The sequence below is a fragment of the Puntigrus tetrazona genome, chromosome 1, assembly GCF_018831695.1.
Source record: "Puntigrus tetrazona isolate hp1 chromosome 1, ASM1883169v1, whole genome shotgun sequence".
NCBI classification, from domain to species: Eukaryota; Metazoa; Chordata; class Actinopteri; order Cypriniformes; family Cyprinidae; genus Puntigrus; species Puntigrus tetrazona.
In genome coordinates, this window is record NC_056699.1 from 11,325,251 (window position 1) to 11,346,259 (window position 21,009).

General features: G+C 36.4%; 1 protein-coding gene across 6 annotated transcripts in view; it reads right to left on the reverse strand.

The window, feature by feature from the left end:
• Nucleotides 1-11,308: 11,308 nt before the first annotated feature.
• The window catches only part of tbc1d1 (TBC1 (tre-2/USP6, BUB2, cdc16) domain family, member 1), a 45,799-nt gene continuing 36,098 nt past the window's right edge, over nt 11,309-21,009 (reverse strand). For 5 of the 6 annotated variants that reach the window (XM_043240062.1, XM_043240081.1, XM_043240073.1 and 2 more), the window contains 5 exons: nt 18,200-18,444; nt 15,897-16,056; nt 14,236-14,405; nt 13,156-13,332; nt 11,309-12,802 (listed from right to left, as the gene is read on the reverse strand). In XM_043240062.1, the coding sequence (XP_043095997.1) occupies nt 12,590-12,802; nt 13,156-13,332; nt 14,236-14,405; nt 15,897-16,056; nt 18,200-18,444 (965 nt within the window). In that variant the 3' untranslated portion in view covers nt 11,309-12,589. Of the gene's footprint in view, nt 12,803-13,155; nt 13,333-14,235; nt 14,406-15,896; nt 16,057-16,554; nt 16,968-18,199; nt 18,445-21,009 lie in introns of those variants that run through there. The other variant, XM_043240107.1, reaches the window with a different exon arrangement.

A 21,009-nucleotide genomic window follows, 5' to 3' on the forward strand; every position in this document is an offset into this window, starting at 1 on the left:
GGTGGATGTGGGTGTATATACAGGTACATTTTCATATAACATGTGTGACAACCCGTTTTTCAGCGATTAATTAGCCAAACAATAGCAGACGGCGTCATTACACTCACAATAGCAACGCCTTTACCAAAATATTTTCAGGTAAGTCAAGTCAGGCAAAAATTAGCAATGGAAAAGATACCAAAAATCTGTAAACCCCGTGCTTTAATTTCGTCTGAGCTCTTAAATAAATAAAAGTAAAAACTAAAGATTCTCGAAATGCGTTAGCGAGCTTTACACTTTCTGTGAGCCCAAAATAAAATGCTGACATGTTTTTTTTAGAACGTTACAGCGTGATCTCACGAAAGTCATGACGTCATCATCTCTTCCAGCCAATCAGAATTATCTCATGATGTCATAGAGGATGAAACATTTTTCACTTATCTTATCACATTCAGGGCTTTGTGAAGAACAAAACTGGCTTCGTCAAGAACCAACGACAATACAATACGACTGCCTCAAACGCATACAGTATTTAGAAACGCATCAAAAATATTCAGCAGTAACAATTGTTTAAGTAATATTTAAACCACCTGTATAGTGTCATTTCACACGGCTGTATTATATTTTAAATATTATACAATTTAAACATACTCCTACGCAGGTCTGAATGCGTATGCGTATGCACAAGCACATACATGTGTTACATATATGAAACCAAACACCCACTTTATTTTTACGGGTAAACCTACAAACAGTGGAATGTTCTGTAGAAACGTACAAAAACCCCTAAGGCAGAGATGAGGCTGGAAAAAATCAGAGCTGAGAAGAGCAGAAAAAAAGATCATCAGTATGACTGTAAACAAATTAACAGCGCAATATTTACTTATACATCGTATTTTAATATTTACTTATGCTTACTTAAATTTACATTACATTCATAGTTTCGGTAAAGCTTTACAAAAACTCTTGTACAGGACGTAATGGCATATCGATTAAACAACCTTTTTATTATGATTTTAATGAACTAGACTGTTGATTTGCCCGCAATACAATCAACAGATTCCAAGCAACACACTAAAGTCAATACCAGTTAAAGCCGAGAGCGGCGTTCAAAGGGCCTTTAGGAAAACACCGTTCCAAGTGTAAAATATAGGAGGAGTATGTCAGTCATTTATAGCTTTTATCAAACATATTAAGTTTGGTGTAGATTGAACATGGTATGTTTGAGCGAGCGTAAAACATGACACATCCTGTTGCCGTCAGATGGCAATATGATTATAACTGTATACTGGCCCTTAGATGACTTCGGGAAAAGACTCTTAACAAACAGATCAGATGCTGTAGGTCTGATGTAGGGGTCGAAACCTCGAACTTTGTCAGGTCACACCCTTTAACAAAACATATCAAGATCTTCACAATTTAACTTCGGAAAGGCCTTCAGAGTAGTCCGATCGAATGTGATATCGATGTCATTAAATTTCTCGAAGGAGTTTCTAAATACAATGCTTGAAAATGACAGAAATCTTGTTTGGTTTCATACGTACTGGGGTGGGACGTTTTTTGCAGGTGTTGGTGCGTTGCATGCGTTTGCCAAACTTTTACATGCACGTGAAACGTAGCTCAAGGGGCACTTTGTTGAAATCTTATAGGTGGCACTACTGAGACGTTTTGCTACACCCACTTTTGAAGCCCATATCAGACGCACATTTTTGCCGCTTCTGGCATGTGTGCAAAGTTTCATGTGTTTTCGAGCATGTTTAGGCCCTCAAAAATGCGATTCATTTCGGAGAAGAAGAAATTGAGCAATTCCAATGGGGTCCTCGGACCTAGCGATATCTTGCAGAACAATGATCAAAATGTTCTTGCGACTGACATTTGGTTAAAGGATGTGATATTATTCAGTTGGCATGGTTTTTATCAGCAGTTTAAACTATTGCCTAAATATGGGGATTTTGAACAGTTTAAAAGAGTCCCCTAAAGTTACATTTAATCGTAGCTGATTTGGACAATAAAGTGAGACATATGGATGTCCAGATAGATAGATAGATGGATATGATTTGATAATTTTTTTGTATAAGGAATCCCTCCCTCAAGTGACTTGATGTTTCGCAGCAACGCACGTTTTATTAAAATGATGAATTGCTCTCATATCATCTTCACCTAAGTGGTGCCCCCAGGAGAGAAGCGCATTTGTCTAGGGTTTGTTTATAAACCCTGCCAAGTAACTTCATTTCATCTCTGCATTGTAAAATTGATGTTAGTTTGCCAGGTGTTGAATTTATGAGAATCATTAACAATGTGTGTCATACAAATGGAATTAGATACAAAATGCTTTCAGTTGTCATCATCTAATTTAGAGCTAAAAGGAAATTAACTCTCTGGTTGGGTGTGACAATTGTTGTTCGGTATGGGAGCTCGATTCCGCCGCAGGACACAACAGTTAATTGCAACTTTTTATTTCACAATGGCTTTTCTCATAAATCGGAGGTAGCGTTTCAATTCATAAGTTCTACTTGACACTCTGAGGGGGAAAAATTGCAAATGTGAATTATTTAAAAATAATTGAGAGATATAATGTAAATATTGCAATTTCGTTTTTAACTTTTAATTTTGTGATGGAAAAAAATGAGACGTAAAGTAAGAATCTAGGATAAAAAGTCAAAATTGTGAAATGCGAACTGAAGTATGAATTCTACTTTATATCCGACGTTTTTCTCAGAATTCTGAAAGAAAAAGTCAGAACTGTATATATAATATATATATATATATATATATATATATATATATATATATATGTTTTTACTGTTTCGGTGGGTAAGCAAACATTACAGGTGCTTCACAAACTTTCCTAACATGTTCTACAAGTATTCTACTTATGTTCCGCTGAACTTCTCAACTTTCTGTTCACAGTTTCTCTTTAAGATCTTTAACACAACTTCAGAGGGTCGCTCTTGGCGAAAAAAAAAAAGAACATGTTAAAATATTCTCCCTGTCACATGCAGGTATATACAAGACGTTAAACAGGCAGTCATGACATGGAGAGCGCTGGGAATGACAGCGGATATTTATTAGTTTCAAATATTTCACAAAGACGGCTCTTATTTCATGTCTATTGCTACACGTGGCCAAGACCTGACCAAAACCCATCCCTCAAGCAACTCTTACCCTTTAAAAGGTTATTGAAAGCACCTATTATAAAGCCTGGACCACACCCCAAAGCGTTCCTGAAGAATAAGAACCTCCTGGGAAGAGAAGTGGGGGTGTCTCAATCTATCACAAGTATATCACCTCTGTAAACATGAGCTCCTGGTTAACATATTTTAGGATTGCCTGACGAACACGTGGAAATAGATTTGTCACTCATCATACAGAGAAGAAAAAGGATGAGTCATTACGCTAAAGTACCGTTTGCGTATACAAACACTGTAGGAAAGAAATAGCATATTGATGCTTAATATATTTATTTCAGTATATCCATACATTCACTTTGGTTATAAAGGGACGATTTATACATAAAGATTTCAAAATTGTCACCTCAAAACGACAGTGAACCGTGACTAGAAATGCTTTGATCAACAAGAAGTGACAGCAGTCACGTTTTCAGGAGAGCCTGTAAAATGTCTTTTTCGGTCACAATGAAGATTTTTCAATGCTTAGCAAGACTTGTTCACCGTTATCACATATTCTTGATATCGTTGGCTGTTCAAAGCTAATGATGACAGGGCATTTTGGTTTCAAACGTTCCACTCAAGTCACATTCCTCCCTGTTGAGGATGAACTTTTGAACTTTTCTTTCTTTTTGCGATGGTAAGTTTAAAATCACCACAATGAAGAGGCGTGACCCTAAATAAGGATTTATTAAAAATAGCCTACAAGTCCAAGTTTAGTGACGTATTTACTGACATGTTGCTTGAGACTTACCGACATAAAAATAATAATCAATCTTTTTTGTGGAGCATCAGTGCACAATGCACCGCGTTTTAATGAACAATCAAAAATATTTCAGTATATCTTTAGTTGGACTTTCTTTAGCATTACTTACAAACAATTAAAATGCGTCAAGTACAAAATCAGATTAGCAGATTTTAAGTATACGAGTCTAACACACTAAAAGTACACTTCCTGGGGATTTTTACGTGCATACGCAAATGCATTTAATTCATACTTCGCATAAAATAAATGCATTTCAAATAGATTTGAATACATTTATTTATCGCTAGGTGAGTATGAAGAAAAAGTTACGTTTATATCTCAATACTGTCTATGTAAAACGCAATCGGGAAATAAGCTTGCTATTGTAAAAATGCAAGCGTATTTCAAGAAAGAAAATTGACCTTTCAAAATATCTCACAGTATAAACGAAAAACATTATCATCAAAATGAATGCAAAAAAATACTGTTAATTCTTTCACGCACAGATGACACCGGTTTTTAAAACTCTGTCTGCACATGCTTCAGTCCCTGGCGGCAGAATATCTTGCAGAAATCTATCACGCCTGTGGTCTGATTGGAAATGTCTCAGTACGGTTATTGCACAAACAATCACATTTACATCACTGTGAACTGTATCTTCATTGTATGCGCTGCATACATTCAAATGAACTCATCACAGTCCCCAGGCTATAGCACAAACATTTAATGAAGCTATACGCACAGTAACAATAAACAAGAAAGAGTCTTTCATCATCTGGTTGCCATGGCCAGTCGCAATAACATAGCAAAAACAATAGAAAAGTGTGCGAGGGAGGTCACTCTGCAGTTAAAAGATTTAGGTTGCATCCCGAAGGTTCAAACCCCAGTTGACCACCACTGCACCAGAGCTTCCTGTAGTAGAAATGGATTCGTCAGAGGCTGTAAATGAAGTTAGAGATTCGTATTATACAGCATACAAGCGTTCAAAATGATTTGCATCCATACAGGCGGATTATGGCAGTGTTGCTATTAGCACATGCCTACATTAATCTGAATTTTGTGTCATATAACACCTGTTATTCAACTCGTATCCGGTTGAGTGAATTTCACTCGAGGCATGAAGGTTACTATGGGCACAATGTGTACCAAACATAGTGAGTCAGTTGAATCAGGTAGGCATTACATTTCTCGTTGGTGGGCTTTTATTTTCACAAACTGAGAAAGCCAGCGATGTGAGAAAATAAAAAGAAGCTCATTGCACAGTTGTCTCGTGTGGCTCACGTTTAATAAAATATAAATAAATGCACTGCTGTTGAACTGATCTCGGATTTGTTTCAAGTGAATACTGTTCTTTTGAAAGTTATTTTCATGAAAGAATGCTGAAAAATACGTTACAGTTTCCACAAAAATGCATGCGGCACAACAGCATTGAACAGCGATAATAATATGACGTTTATTGAGAGCCAGATCAGTATATTAGAAGGATCATGTGACACTCAAGACTGGAGTAATGATTACAATATTTAGAAAACACTACACAAAGAACAGATCTGAAAATATTGACCTTTTTTGCCTACAAAACATGACAGTGCGTTTTACTTTTCCTACGGTTATCCCCGTCGTTTTACGGTTACGCTTTCCACCCTCGAAAACGAACAGTTTTGAAAATGCCGCAGACCCCATTTCAGTTTGAAAATGTTTGAAAGCTTAATTTTCGCACAATCACTCTGAGAATATCGCGTTATGCTGGGATATCTGAAAACTGATATCTGTATCTGTTGGATTTCATTTCTATCAGTTGCATTTGTTAACATTATCGGGGAGGTTTAGGGTCGGATTTGGCGTAGGGCATGTTTCCGACACGATAGAGCATTGACTTTTAAAAACGGTCCATATATTTTAATTATGTACCTATATCAACATAATTAAAATGTGCCAGGGTTCACATATTGAACCTGCGTATGTAAAAACGGTGTCGCACAAAATGTGCACAGAGGTACGTATTGTTATGAGAGCAGGTTGAAAAAGAAACTACCAAAACCTCTTAAATTTTACAGTTGTTTTAGTAGGTGTTAGGACGAAGAGAAGTCCTGTCAAGTCTTCACAGGTGGCATCATTTCCAGCTGCAGCCCCACCCATGTGCCTCATTTGCATATTACAAAAAAAACACATGGCGTTAGTCAGAAAGCCCAAAGATGAGTTACATTAACTCATGGCATTCGTCCAAGAAGGGTCATTTGTTCCGTGCGCATTTATCTTATCTGTGTCGTGTGCTCGGTACTTCAGTTAGTGATTACTGGAGGTGCTACAAAAGATGTCTCATCAATAAACAAATGCAAGGCTGATGTTTATTAATTTTTTGAGCAAGCCATATAATAGTACATCACAGCCAGAAACGGTAATGACGTGTTCTAGTTCTAGGCTTTTCATTGTTGTGACAAGAAATTCTGCATTCCAGCTAACACAAAGACTAAAAACATTCCTGTTTCCTTCAAAAGATAACAAATTATTAAAATATATTTTTTTCTAATTTTATTTAAAGAGACGTTTATTCAGATTCTATTTTGTTGGGAGTCACCTAATAGTAGCTTACCTTTAAGGTATCAAACAAAAACAGCAACGATCCAGCACATTTTAACTGAGGGATTTATTAGTTCTCCGTCACCCACACCATAAATCACAAAAGACAAAATCATAACACTCATAAAAAACTGACATAATGGAATACAGGACACAAAGCCTTCTTAAAAAAACATTTTTAAAGGTGTCAATTGGTTATTTGTAAAGAGGTGATGTGTCCAATTAAGTAGTATAAAAAAAATAACCATTAATAACTATTTTCATTAATTGAGCACCAAATCAGCATAAATCAGAATGCCTTTTGAAGGATCTTGTGACACTGAAGACTAGAGTAAACATCAGAAAAAAAAATTGTATTTAAATAGAAAAGTTCGTAATTATTGCTCTTCAAAAGTAAGATTCTTAATGTTTTAATAGTCTCTTATGCTCATCAAGGCTGGATTTATTTGATCAGAAATACATATGGATTATTTTTTTTATTTAAACCTGTGAAAATCTTTTCTTTGATGAACAAAAATTGAAAAAGAACCACTTTTTTCATAATGGAAATCTGTTAAAAAATAAAAGTTGGAGTAATGATGCTGACAAATCAGCTTTGCTTCACAGGAATAAATTAGACTTTAAAGTATAGAAAACTATTCATTTAAACGGCAATATTTTAATTTAAATTATTACTGATTATTATTATTACTGAAATAATTTTTTCTGTATTTATTGAAAAAAACATTCCAAACTTTTGAAAAGTACTGTATACATTTTACAGTATTACTGTTTTATTGTATTTTTGATCAAATAAAAACTTTTCACAAACCAAACATTTGTATTGTTCTTCTAATAAATACATAATTTAAAAAATATTAATTGTATTCAAATCCGTTTAACTCAATTAATCCTACAAATTCACTTGTTTAACTTAATTCAAAATACACTTAGAACTGTTTTTGTGAGACACGGTTTAGAAACATTTTCTTGATTAAAACCAAAATGCAGAAGAAATTTCTTTCAAATAAAAGGAATCAACTAAGAATGAAACTAGATTAACAATTTCTATGAATTATGACACCACGCCCTGAGATTTGTGCATGAACTAGGCGTGATGTTTGATAACATAAGAAATAGAGCAACTCGTTAAAACAACAAACTGAAGCAATGTGCACTAACTAGTTCTTAATGCATTCCTTACAACTCCTATTAAAAGAAGACATTTGCCTGTGCTCGTTTTACATCATTGACTTGCACTTTCAGTTTTTGCGTCTTAAGCGCTACACAAAAAAAGCTGACTTAAGGAAGCTTTTGAGAATGAACAACCTATGGGGAAAGAGATTTATGAGGCGTTTCGAACAATATGTATATACACGCAATGGCGATTGGTATTGCATTGGTATAAGATTAGGTCTTTCATCCGTCTTTTGCCAGGAAGCTTTTGTGTCATTGTTGCAGTAGGAACCACAGATGAACATGAGCATTTGAGGTTGAAACCAGTGCACTTCGAATTGCATCAGACACAAGAGAATAAAACAGAAAAAATAACTGAGAACGTTCGACAAAAAGAAGGAAATTAGAAGAAAAGGGAGGGATGGGTCACCCAATGGGTCACTTGCCACATTTCGGATGTGACCTCAACATCCTAATAGGCTGAAATAAAACCAGGGAGGTTTGGGTGTGTGTGTGTGTGTGTTCAGATGCTGTACTGGGCTACATTTCCTCTGTTCACATACAGTTAGGCAGGGCAGATTGTTTCCTGACCATCCCATATGAGTGTACATGTCTCTCTTCCCTCTGTTCTCCTAAAATAAATGCCTAGTGCATTTTTACTTCTTTTAATGCATTTATTTTAAGCAGTAAACAATTTTTCCCACATTTCTATTGCACTGCCCTTAGTAAATAAACTGTATGTAGCACATATGAAATCATCAAGTATACATCAAATCAACCCCAAATATGATCCCCTTCAAGAGGGACCCAGTTCCTAAAATGATTACAAAAAAAAGAAATTTCATAAATCTCATCATTGATTTCAATAAATAAAAAACACTTACTTTCCTGGGTTTTGGTTTAGGGTGGGAGGTATCACTAATAAAACTCTCCTATGATCTATTTGGGAGAATTGATGATTGATGATTGATTTTGATTAATCGGGGTTGATTGCATTTCTGTAATCTATATTTGTAGCAAGCAGACGGCAAGATGAGTAACACTGGAAATAATAAATATGATACAGCTTCTAGTAGGAACTCATGGAATTGGAAAGCCACCAAAAATGGAAACCATATAACATCATATCATATTAAAGCATTTGTTTTTAAACCGCAGCACTTAAAACCACATTTAAATGACAATAGTCCAACTTCATCCAGTTTAAAATGAAGGCGACTTCCGCACTAGCAACATTCGATACATGAAACGCATTTGAAGAAAAAAAACCGACAGACAGGCGTGGCACAACTACAAATCCCTTCCATTGCCAAGTGGACAAATAGGTGTGAAGAGTAAGTAAACAAGGAAGCTGAACGACAGAATGATGGCTTTGCCAACGACTCTGATGCCTCTTTTGTGAAAAGATGTGTAGATAAAAAAAAAAGTACTTGAGCCATTACACAAAACAACAGAGCTAGACTGAAGTGAAATTAAAGACAGGTGAGAAAGTGAGAGTGGGTGGTTGTGTGTGTGTGTGTGTGTGTGCGCTAGTGCAGCTGAATTCATTTTCGATGATTAAACTGAGTTTAACCGGCACTTACCTGGAAAACGTGGCCACTTGGCAAGCAAAAAACACTTCATGACGGCTGAGGAACAAGCTCTGCACCACCCTGTTCTTAGATAACATGACTGAGAAAGAAAGGAAAAAATATATTGCCACAATCATGATGCACAGTTGTATTATAAATCAACGCATAAAACAGTCCATCACTTGCGTGCTTAGAAGAAGCATAACCTGTTATTAAGTAATGCGTGCACCTGCTTGGCTTTGATCATAGTTTGTGGATTGAAATCTGGTGGGCTATTGCACATCACACAGATTCTAAGGCTGAAGCCGAAAACCCTCCATTTGCAAACGGCTTAAGAAATGTTTGATGAGCACTGATGAATGTTGTGTAACGGTTGATGTCATACGTCACACGACGGCATCGGTTAACATCCAACGCAAACACATCATGACAGCCCTTTCTTAAATCAGTTTAGGTTAGCCTAGAACAGGATTCTCGTTTCAGAACCCAAATGAAAGCCAACACACAATATTTTCCTAATCTCCTAGTTTTAAATTAAAACTTTTTAATGTTATTTTTACATTTGAATGAAATATAAAAAATGTATATAGCTTCCAAGCACCTAGCAGTGCAGTCTATATTTACTTTTTTACAAATTGGCTCAAAAAAATGGGGCGTACTGAACAGCTTAGTTACTGTAATATGAAGCAACTTTTCTAAAGAAACCTGTTCTGTAGAGTGACAAATTGCACTTCTCTGTTCGGCATTCAAGTTTAGGTTTGGTGGATGCCAGAACTTTTTACCTGCCTGACTGCATTGCGCCACCTGTAAACGTTGGTTAAGGAGGGATAATGGTACGGGGCTGTTCTTCAAGAACTGGACTATGCCCCTTACTTCCAGAGAAGGGAAATCTTAATGACATTTTGGAAGTGCTAGGCTTCCAACTTTGTGGGGATTTTTTTTTTTAATCCAGCATGACTATGCCCAAGCGCATAAAAACAGAGAGTCATCAGACTTGATCCTGGAGGGCTGGTGTCCTGCCGAGTTTAGCTCAAACTTGCCTCAAAACACCTGCCTGAAAGTTTCGAGTATACTTAGTAAGACCTTGATTAGCTGCTTTCGGTGTGTTTGATTAGGGTTGGATTTAAACTCTGTAGGAGACAGGCCCTCCAGGGCTGAACTTGCTGAACCCTGGCACGAAGCAAGATCCATAATGACGTGGTTGGATGAGTCCGGTGTGGACACACACATGGTAAAAAGAGGTTGCAAATAAGTTGACAGATATTCTGGAAAAAAATGTGATCCTGGCTTAATCAGTGTTATCCGAAACTAAACGTGTCAAAAACAGGATAGCGTTGATATAAAACAATATGTTTTCATGTCGGGGCAGAGATTACAGGTTGTTTTGAAATATAAATACTTACGGGTTCATTTGGACTCATGTTTTCGACTAGTTGGTCTAATACACAAGCTATAGTTCTAAAACCAGTGGAATTATTGTACGAACAAGCACTCAAAATTAAGGCAAAAATCAATGTAGTTTTCGCCATTGTTAGATTCTAAAAACATATAACCTGCTTAGCTGGGAAAACATCATTAATCAATAACATCTCTAAATTCAGAAATGTTTGTTTGGTTTAAGATTATGCATGGTTTAGCTCCTCCTACTCTGGTTGATTTTATTACATTTAAATCTAGTGAAAACTGAAAAACCAGGGGTGCTGCTCGTTATTTTTTTTATTGTCAGTTCGTATATATTGTCGTTTAGTTTTTGGTTAAATGTCATTGTTATTGTTTTTGGGGGTACATTCAATAAATGTTAATTCATGAACACTCTCCCTTTTTTGCTAAATAAATAAAATCCACATTAATGTCTGTGTACTGTATTTGGAATTTCCTTCATTCTATCAGCTGAATTAGATGCATTTTTTTACAGAACTTAGTACTTGCATAACTTTAGACATTTAGATTCAGTCAAAACCAGTGCAATGTTGTATAATAAAACTTAAGTCTGGTTCAAGAGAGCATCTGATTCATCAGTCCAGAACGTTACATGGAAGTGATGTTCACAAGAAACACACTCGCACACAACCAGGGAAACTAACGCTGTAAGGAAATCAACATAACTGGCATTCATTTAAACTGTTTTTAATCCATATAATAAGAACACTCTACATAAAAACCAATAAAAATAAAGCACTTCATCAAGAATGATGTTTTAATGATGTCCCTGTTTTTTTCAAACACTGGAAAACACAAATGGAATTCTCCAGAAACGCGTCTGAGGTCAAAGGTTAAGGACATATTGTCACGCAAATGATGCAAGATGATCTGTTTTCTTTCTTATTCGCACACACCCCTTTATTTCCATCTGTCAAAACATTTCACACTCAGATACAGAGGTGAGGTGACAACTCTTGAAAGCGCATTTAAAACAGACACTCGCGCACAGTGTGTTCAGACAAACACACACATCTACGCACCCGACGTGTGGTCTGTCACAGCAGAAGTCCTGAAATGTAATCCGATCTTTGGTTTATTGAGTACCATATCAACAGCAGTGAAACAAAGTAGCTAAAATGCCATTAGTGGACACCTCAAAATCCAAATGAACAAACTGGTGGATACTGTGCTTATATCGCATTTTGCATTTTTTGTGTAACAATGAAAAAGACTGACTATTGTTTGAAAAGTTTTAATGTTATTTCTGCAAAGTGTGAATGAGTGATTTCTGCGTAAATCAGCAGCATTCGGTCTGAGTCTCAGATTGAAAGCACAAAAAAAGATCTGAGCTCCTCGTCGATTTCTGTTAGAACAGAAGATTGTGCAGGTTTACAGTGTTCTGGAGGGTTGTCTTTTTTTTTAGTTTATATTGCACTGGAATACAACGGTAGATTTCCACATACATACATACATGCTCACACACAAACATTCACACAAAGTAAGAACAGGGTGCAAACGATACGCTGCACAACAAGAGTGCATTTATCCATAGCCTTTCAGTGGGCTGTTCAGTGCTTACTGGGGAACTGTCAATCTGATGCCTAAACGCCAATCAAATCTACATTAAGAGGCTTTGCTGGGGTCAATGCCATTTTAGCAACGCCAAAACAACAGCAGGGAGTGTAAAAAAGGAGTTTGGATTAAAAATTAATTTCTCGATTCAGAAAGTAAACGTCAGTCACAAATGCCATAAGAACCAGAAAGGAAGGAAATCTCAGTGATTTTTCTGAGCTGTTTAATGTTTTAATCAGTTCCGGCGAGATACTCTAAAAGAGTCTTCAAAGAGACCTAAGGTGAAGGATCTTCAGTGCTCTGAAAACCTACCTGTCCACCTCCAATAAGAAGGCGTCACCTTCCAATAGATGTGATGTTTAAAGGAGGAGCTAGACTGTGTATCCTAATTGGCAGAGTCATAGGTTGTTGTTTGTGTTGGTGAAGTTTTCTTGGTCAGGGATGGAGCTGTTTATATCCAGGCTGCTGAGGAGATCTCTGAGTTTGGATACAGTCTGCTGCAGCTCTGTCCGTTCCTGCTGGAGAGTCTTTACCTCCGACTGTAGCTCAGCCTCTCGACTCGCCAGACCATCAACACGAGTCTCCAGCCATCTGATCTTAGCGTGGGCAACCTGATGGAAGATAATAATTGTTCAGTCCACGCAGATGCAATATAACAATTCACACTATATTTGATGCTGAATTAAATAAATAATAACAAATAATTCTATACAAAAAAAGCACACAATTCAAACCAAAAAAACAACAACATATATATATATATTTACTTATTTATTTTTTTAAATTATTACTAAGATATTAAATACTTATGAAGAATATTTGCAAGCAAGCTTTTATATTATGTCTAATGTAACTTCTGAGTAATTAATACTAGACAAGAAATAAACAACAAACAGAAACAAAATCTTTAATCTAAGTAAATGCAATTATATAATGGCATTTTGCTTATGCCAGTATGGGCCACCTGAAGCTCCTCTAGGAGGTCTAAGTTTTGCTGTCGGAGGCTTCCATTGGTCTTCTCCAACTGGGCCACGCGCTGTGATTGGCTGAGAGTGGAGGGACCATCCAAGAGCTCGTCCTGAAGAACATGATATTCCACCTCATAGGCCTGCAGCTGCTTACTGATATCCATCTCAGACACCTACACAGAGACATGTACAAATATACAAGATGAGAATGTCAAAGATGGGCAAGTCAAAGCATGTTCCTTTGTGTGTGTGTGTGCGTGTGCAGACAAACTTCAGTTTGTAAGATGGGGGGGGTCTAAAAAACTCAGCATCCAAAAACAACAAAGTGAACACATATGCCCTTTGTGCATTCAAGCTCCTCAATACTTGCGTCTTTTTAAAAAGTGGAAGGTGCTTCCTTGACATTAAAGTAAACTGAAGATTTTTAAGCAATATGTTATTTTTTTTAAGGGAATTTTTTTAATTTATTTGTACTGCAGCAAATGTTTATATTATTTAAAGTTAATTAAACATTTCTTTTAGTTTCCTAATAAGCGAAAGTGCTCAAAAAATTTACATTTAACAAAGATCAGATTCAATAAAGAGATATTTGTTTTTTCTTACAGCACTTGCTCATGTCGTTCCTCTTGCTGTACGTAAATTATTTTCTATCTGCTAAATCTATTAATTGAGCATGTTGGGGCATAATTTAAAATATTCAAGAGATGGGAAAGAACTTGTGGTAAATTTCTTTCATGAAACATTTGAGACAAAAAACACACATGCATGCACAGACACACACACTGAGCAACACCCATAGTTTTACAACTCCATCTATTATTTGCGCCGAGCTCATGATGAAACTAGTACTTATGCAAAACCACATATGAAGATGAACACAGGACACACCCAAGCATGAGTATGTGTTGATTGTGTAGGGAAAGACACACGTATATTGCTATCACCACAAAAGCACAAACAGAATCCACACCCAAATGTGGCACCGCTTTCACACTTAGCGCAAGTAAAAGTGTATGCGTGTAAATGCGAATTGCATGTCTATTTGAAATGCACTCGAACACTGACAAAGACGTTACCTGATTGATTGTTTTTTCCATTTGCACAAGGCCCAGATTGGGTAAGGTTGTTTTGATGAACTCAACAATTGACTCAAGATTGTCGTGCTGCAGAATCAGAGGCTTATGGCTACCGAGCAGACTCAAAGCCACCTTGAAGATGACCTCCGATCCCTGAAGGAACAGCATGTCTGGTAGACACAAAAATAATGAATACTTTTCAGTTTACTTGAAGAAACCCATTTAGAGAATACATAAAACAGTTACTTCATGTTGTCTAAATAACTAAAAAATAAAACTCTAAAACCGTTATAATATTTAATAATATTAGAATTTAAAATAACACATTATATTAATAGCAAGATTTAAATCATATTATATATATATATATATATATATGTGTGTGTGTGTGTGTGTGTGTGTGTGTGTGTGTTTGTGTTTTCAACTATGAGAAAAGCATTAAAAAAAAAAATAAAATTAAAAAATCAAGGGTCGTGTCTTTGTATGTGTGTGAAAAAAATAAATTTCAATAAAAATGTGCATGTGTAAGTCAGAGTGTAAAATGAGCTGCTTTAAGATGGTCCACACGAGAACCCATAGAAAATGGTATGCGAGATTGTGTCACAAGGTCAATGACATTCACCCTTATAATCACACCACACACAATGTCACGGAACTGTGATTAAGCAAAACACAGTTAGCGCCAGTCGTCAGGCATCAGTGATTGTGATTACCATGCGTAATTTACTTCAGCATGTCCGCAGAAGATAAAGTGTGATGCTAAGGATAAATAGTCAGAATTTACCATTATGAAATGATAAATGGTGAAGGTATGTACACATTAATTTTACTGTTCAGAAACTATTTTTTCTGATCTTTTGCGCTTTCTAAAATCTGATACAGACTGGTTTCAATTGTTAGAAATAAGACGCGTGATTTCAGCTATTAACCATGCCTGCAGCAAAAACAGTGCAGAGCGAATTATATGCCAATGTTTTGGGGTTTTTTTAGGGTTAAGGGGTTTTAACAAAAGTATGTGCAATAGCAGGAACCACTTAAGAGAGACAATAAACCCAGGTGCAAAAATTCCTCCCCAACCTGAAAAACCACCCCTCAAGATGAAAATTGATTCCAACTTGCAACATTTGGTCAATATCTCTCTGCAGACAGGGTGTGTCTGTGTACGTGCAGATATGCGTGCATCTGACTATATACGCTAACGACAAAAGAGCGAGAATTATGTGCATGTTCCACAGTATCCTTCCAGACAAAAGAATGTCAAACACGTAAGCCATCTTCATAAACACTTCTAAGGAAATCGAGAGAATGGCAATCCGTCACCATCTACCACGCTGGCATTTGATCAGCCTGCTGATATCTCTAAACGTGGTTTCATTTTTTTTTTTTTTTCTGAGTTCAATAGAAGCTGCTTTTAATCTGTGGATGGTATGGCTTGGTGGTTAAACATCTGAGCTGGTAACAAAACCCAAGGATTGTAGGCTGTACACAACTCGCTACTGTGCCCTTGAGCAAGGAGCAAGTCTGAAGGGACTGTCCCTGCTTTAAATAAACGTGTTTGGTAAATGTATAATTATAAAAAGCATTGTGGTAAAGGGTGAGCGCAGGAACTTATTTTGATTGGAAGTGTGCATTGAAGAGTGTGTGAGGGTGTGTGTATTCACCGAACACTCGAGCCACAAATCCAAGAGGGAAGTGTGACGCGAAGGCGGTGAGGAACCAGGGAGCGGCGTAGAGACTGGGGCCGATCTCGTACTGTTCCAGATGGGTGTACAACTCCCTGTGATAGTCATGAAGCAGACGAGACAGCTGATACATCTGAATCTAAGAAAGAGGAGAAAAACAGTTACTGACAATATCAGAAGAATATAAAAATGCCTGACAAAATATTGCTGCCATTTAATTAAACTGTATGTACACTCTAAAACAATCTCTCTCAACTGATGAACCTTAACCATGTTGCTTGGTTGTGATGTCATTATTGAACACTGCCTACAGTTATCGTAACAGATTCTTCTTGTATGCTTGGCAGTAGAATTTGTATTTTTTTGCTTGATTTGTATAAGAGCTGTCAAAGCTTATTACGTGACTGATTGTGTTTATTTGATTTATGGTTGCAGTATATGTAATATAAAGGAATTCAACACAATTTTAAAAATGTAACTTAAAAGGAACACTGTACTACTTTTGAAAATAGGCTGAGAAACAGTTTTACTGTTTTCTAATCCATTCAGCCAATCGACTATCCTGCACAGTTCAGCTCCAACTCTTAAGTAAATAAAAAAAGGTATCAAAATATTGAAAAAAAGCCATCCTCTGTACCATCAAACGCTGTGGGCGTATCCACTCGCGACGCTGAAACCATGCACACTCACGGCAAAGCTGCCGTCTCTCTCACATGTCTTCCTCAAGAAGCTTGATTTAAATAAGGAGACCAAGCTCAGTTGTTTATAGCAATCACGTAATGTAACAAAGACATAGCTAGATAGCAAACTGTAGACTGTAGTATCTAAAGGTAACGACAGTAACTCATTATTGAAAGGACGAACCACTGACGCTTATGCGCTCTAGTTATCATGTGTGCGTTCGACTTGAAGAAGCACTGAGCAGAACGATCAGTGTTTGACATCAAAGTACCGTGAGAGTGATTCAAAGCACAATGAGCGTCTGCTCTCTCACTGTCCTGATGTCACACGGTGATCAGTCTGTGCAGTCAGTGCTGCTTTCAAGTCCAACACAGCTCTTATAGGAGCAGAGGGAGCAGTGTGAGTCCTACATGTTTCAGAAATGCATTTCTACCATTTATAATGTGTTCACAAACAATTCTCAAAGTCGGACTACAGCTTTAAATAAAAAAAAAAAAATCAAGGCCTCAGCATTTATCCAATCACTGCTAACCTCAGGGCTTGACATTACTGTAACTTTTTGGCTCACCAGCCACCGTGGTTAGTGGTTTTCCAAATTTACTAGCCACTCAGCATTTTCACTGGCCACAAATTTTCTTGTTGGGAAATGACATTTTATATAATGTACGACTTAAATAAGGACTTAATAATGCATACAAATATTTCCACGTCATTTGACCTATTTAAAGGGTATTTTCCCCTAACTGCATTAAATGCATGTATAATCTTTCAAATTCTTACATTTTATTATTAATTTCACTTAATATTGTTACCAATCATATTACCAATTTTACCAATAATATGAAATCAGCATCTACACCCACCAGTAGGTGGCAGCAAGTGCTAATTTTAATTAATGAGTCATTGAAGCCTTCAAACAATTCGTTTAGGCGGTTGATTCATCAAGAATGAAGAAAGTGCCTGAATGGAGCTCTGAAACAGTGACTTTTGCTGCTCTGTGTGTTGCATATGCACAACGTTTCTGCAAGTTTAGTTGTCCGGTCAAAAATTCTCTTCTTTCACTTACCCCTTCAAAAAGTCTACTTGTCTCATTCTCAAACAAGCATTATTGCCCAGTTCTATTACTGTATATAAAATTCAACCCACCAGAGTGGGTAATGGGACTAAACGTGTTACCCGCCACAGCTGAAATCCACCCGCATTTGGTGGGTGTTATTGTCCAACCCCTGGCTAACCTAAACATATTTTTTATTTAAAAGCAATGTAAAATTCTATCATCATTAATTTAACAATGTTATTCCAAACCATTTGACTTTTTTCTTCAATAGATTTAAAAAAAAATTATTATACTAATTAATACTGCAATTATAAAAATGAATTATTACTCCAACAAAGTGAGTAGTATTTGTCTGGTCATGTGACCTAAATATAGCACCTACCATGAAGGGAAACCACGATCATATAGAACAAAGCCATTCAATTATGGCTACAGTCTTTTTCTCACTTGTGTACACCATCTTTAAACTCAGGTGTAAAACAAGTAGTGAAAAAATACAATCTGATGATATATACCTTATGTGACAAGCTGAATGTTACTATACCTGCAGTATGATCATATCAGGCCTGTACTGTTTCCGCAGCCCCATGTCGTACATAAGGAATTTGAGCATGTGGAATGCGTCCTCCTCACTCATATGGAGCAGCAACACGCCGGCCACAAAACTCAAGCCCTGGCAGTAGCCCACCTCTGGGTCCAGCAGAGAATATGCCTTCAGTAGATTATAAAGAGACAGCTGGCCAGCACCCAGCTGAGCACTGAAATACGGATGAGTGGGAAAAGTACGTCCTAGGAGAGAAAGAAGAATAATCATTCAACTACTTTTTTTTTTCAGTGTACTTTGAGTAAAACAATGCTGCTCATGTTGTTGATGTTGGCAAAGGGATATGACCCCCTGTTCTTTCAGTTCAATCTCCCCCTCTTGTGCTCCTTCTCACTCTCAAGGGTGTACATCAATTTAGCCACTTGTAGAAAAAAACAAAATGACAAAAGGACACCCAGATGCTGGTTTCAGCTCTACAGTATATGCTTCTATCTACAATGCTTCTCTCATGTAGGTTCAAACAGGGACCAAGTTATTTGTACACTTAAGTCACACTTCAGTGTTTGAATATAGTGTTTGAATATAATATCTGCAAATGACATAAATAATATAATGCATTATAACTGTTGATCATATGTGTTGTAATACATTATATCTTGTAAATAATTATTGCTGAATTTAAAATACATATTACAATGAATTGGTGGGTGTTAGAATTTCTTTTCAGCTTTCTTCAGTATTTACAGGTAACAATTTGGAATAGTATAAAATAGCAGATCAAAATCTATATAAAGGTTTCTAAAGTTGGCTTTAGTTCAAAATTTTGCCCAACAAAAAAATATTACACATTCTGTGTTTCCAGTTCTGACAGTTTGAAAAAGACTTTTACTATATGAAAACAGAATAGAATATGGGCCAGTTTTACTAAACAGGGCAAATTAGTGTGAAAGCACAATTCCAAAATAGTAGTGATAGTAGTGATTTCCTACCAATGCACAAATGACATCTTATTTACATATTGACCTATGCAATATTCCAAGCGCAGCACAAATTAGCATAGTTTCAAATAAAGAATAAAGAAATAAAAAAGCCACAGTATATTAAAACTTGAGGCTAAAAAAATAGACATGATAGACATGGTAGTGTACGACTCCTAGTTAACGGTGCCAGGATATCTTTTATTTCCTGAAGCAAATTAAGAAAAATAACATGGCTTGGCAAGCGATATGTTCGGATAATGTGTTCGTCTGGCATTCCAAATAAATTAATTACTTGTGGAAAACATCCTCTCCCTTCTACCACACACTCTCTGTTCTCTGCAGTGCCTCCTCCTAGCAACAACAATTGCAGCCATTTCAAGCTCAAAATAGTTTAAGACATGCTTTTTTTTGCACATGTTTGTAAATCACGTGGCGTGATCCGTTTGAACACTTTCCATTTATAGGGAAATTTTCATAAACGCAGATTCAATAAGGTCACGCACAAAAATAATAGTGTCTACGTCATTTCCTCGCTAATTCATCGCTGCTCATCTTTAGTAAATCCTGACGGTATTATTTTAACGTCAAAAGACGGTTTGTGCTGGAGTAAGCTGTTGGCCCTATGTGTGCTCATGAAGTGGGATATATATGGAAATGGTTACAGAAATATTTTGTCACTTTTATCCAAAGTTCTTAATAATAATCACTGATTGAATACTATTTGGTTGAATATATACATGAGACGTGCAAGCATCGCACAATATAGGAATTTGAAATATTGCATTGAATAAGAGCTTTCATGTTCATGTCTGAGAGGGAGTCTTCCTACAAACAATATACATTCCTATAAGATTAGGTTTCTTCCTGTGTTGTAAAGCTATCTATCTCTCTTTCTCCCTGCTGTCACTGTTCTGAGAGCCAACACCTCCCTTTCTATGTCTGAGCCTCCCCATTAATCTCTCCATCTTCACATCTGTCCATCTCCGCTAGTGTCTCAACCATTCATACAGCCTGAGGTTCTGCAGAGGTTTGTTCTCTATAATAACGGAGGTAATGATCATTTTGCGAAGAATGGAGACTTTTGTGTAAACTCAAATGACAATTTTTGAAAAAATTCCAGGGCAAGCATGAGCATGTACGAGTTAGTGTGTATTTTAAAGACAGAAAGGCAGAATAGCTGTTTCTCAGCAAGCTAGAACAACATCAAGCAAATAACTGTCTCGTTGAGATAATCAACTGGACATGTTTTTGTTGCTCAAGACATTTCTGAGATCCAAAAAATCCTAACCAACTGTGAGACACATGTTACTGCATTACTACAATAAGTCTACTAGATATTCAACAATGATACAGAGGACCTTAAAAGACAACAAAGTACTAAGGTCAATACAAAAGGACTATAACAACTGTTCCAAAACATAGTGAGCTGCCTACCCAGACAGCATTTCAAGAGACACTTCAACTGTATGGATTTTGAATGTGTTTTATACATTTTCATGACAGACACAAGAGAAATAAAAACATTTATATTAATGTTACAATAAAAATTATAACATTTACACACTATGGTTTAAAAGTGTTTTTGTCAAGACGTTCCTTGTGCAAAATATAGTACAATAACAGTATTATTGCAACCTCTTTTTCTAATTTAAAAATAATAATAAATAATAATCTAAATGTAATTGTTTTTGTGACAGGACATCAGAATTTTCAGAAGCTGTTAATCCAGACTTTAGTCTCAGATGACCCTGATTTGGTGCTCAAATATTTCTTGTTACTATCATTGTTAAAAAAAGTTGTGCTGCTTATTTTTTTTGTGGAAACCATACT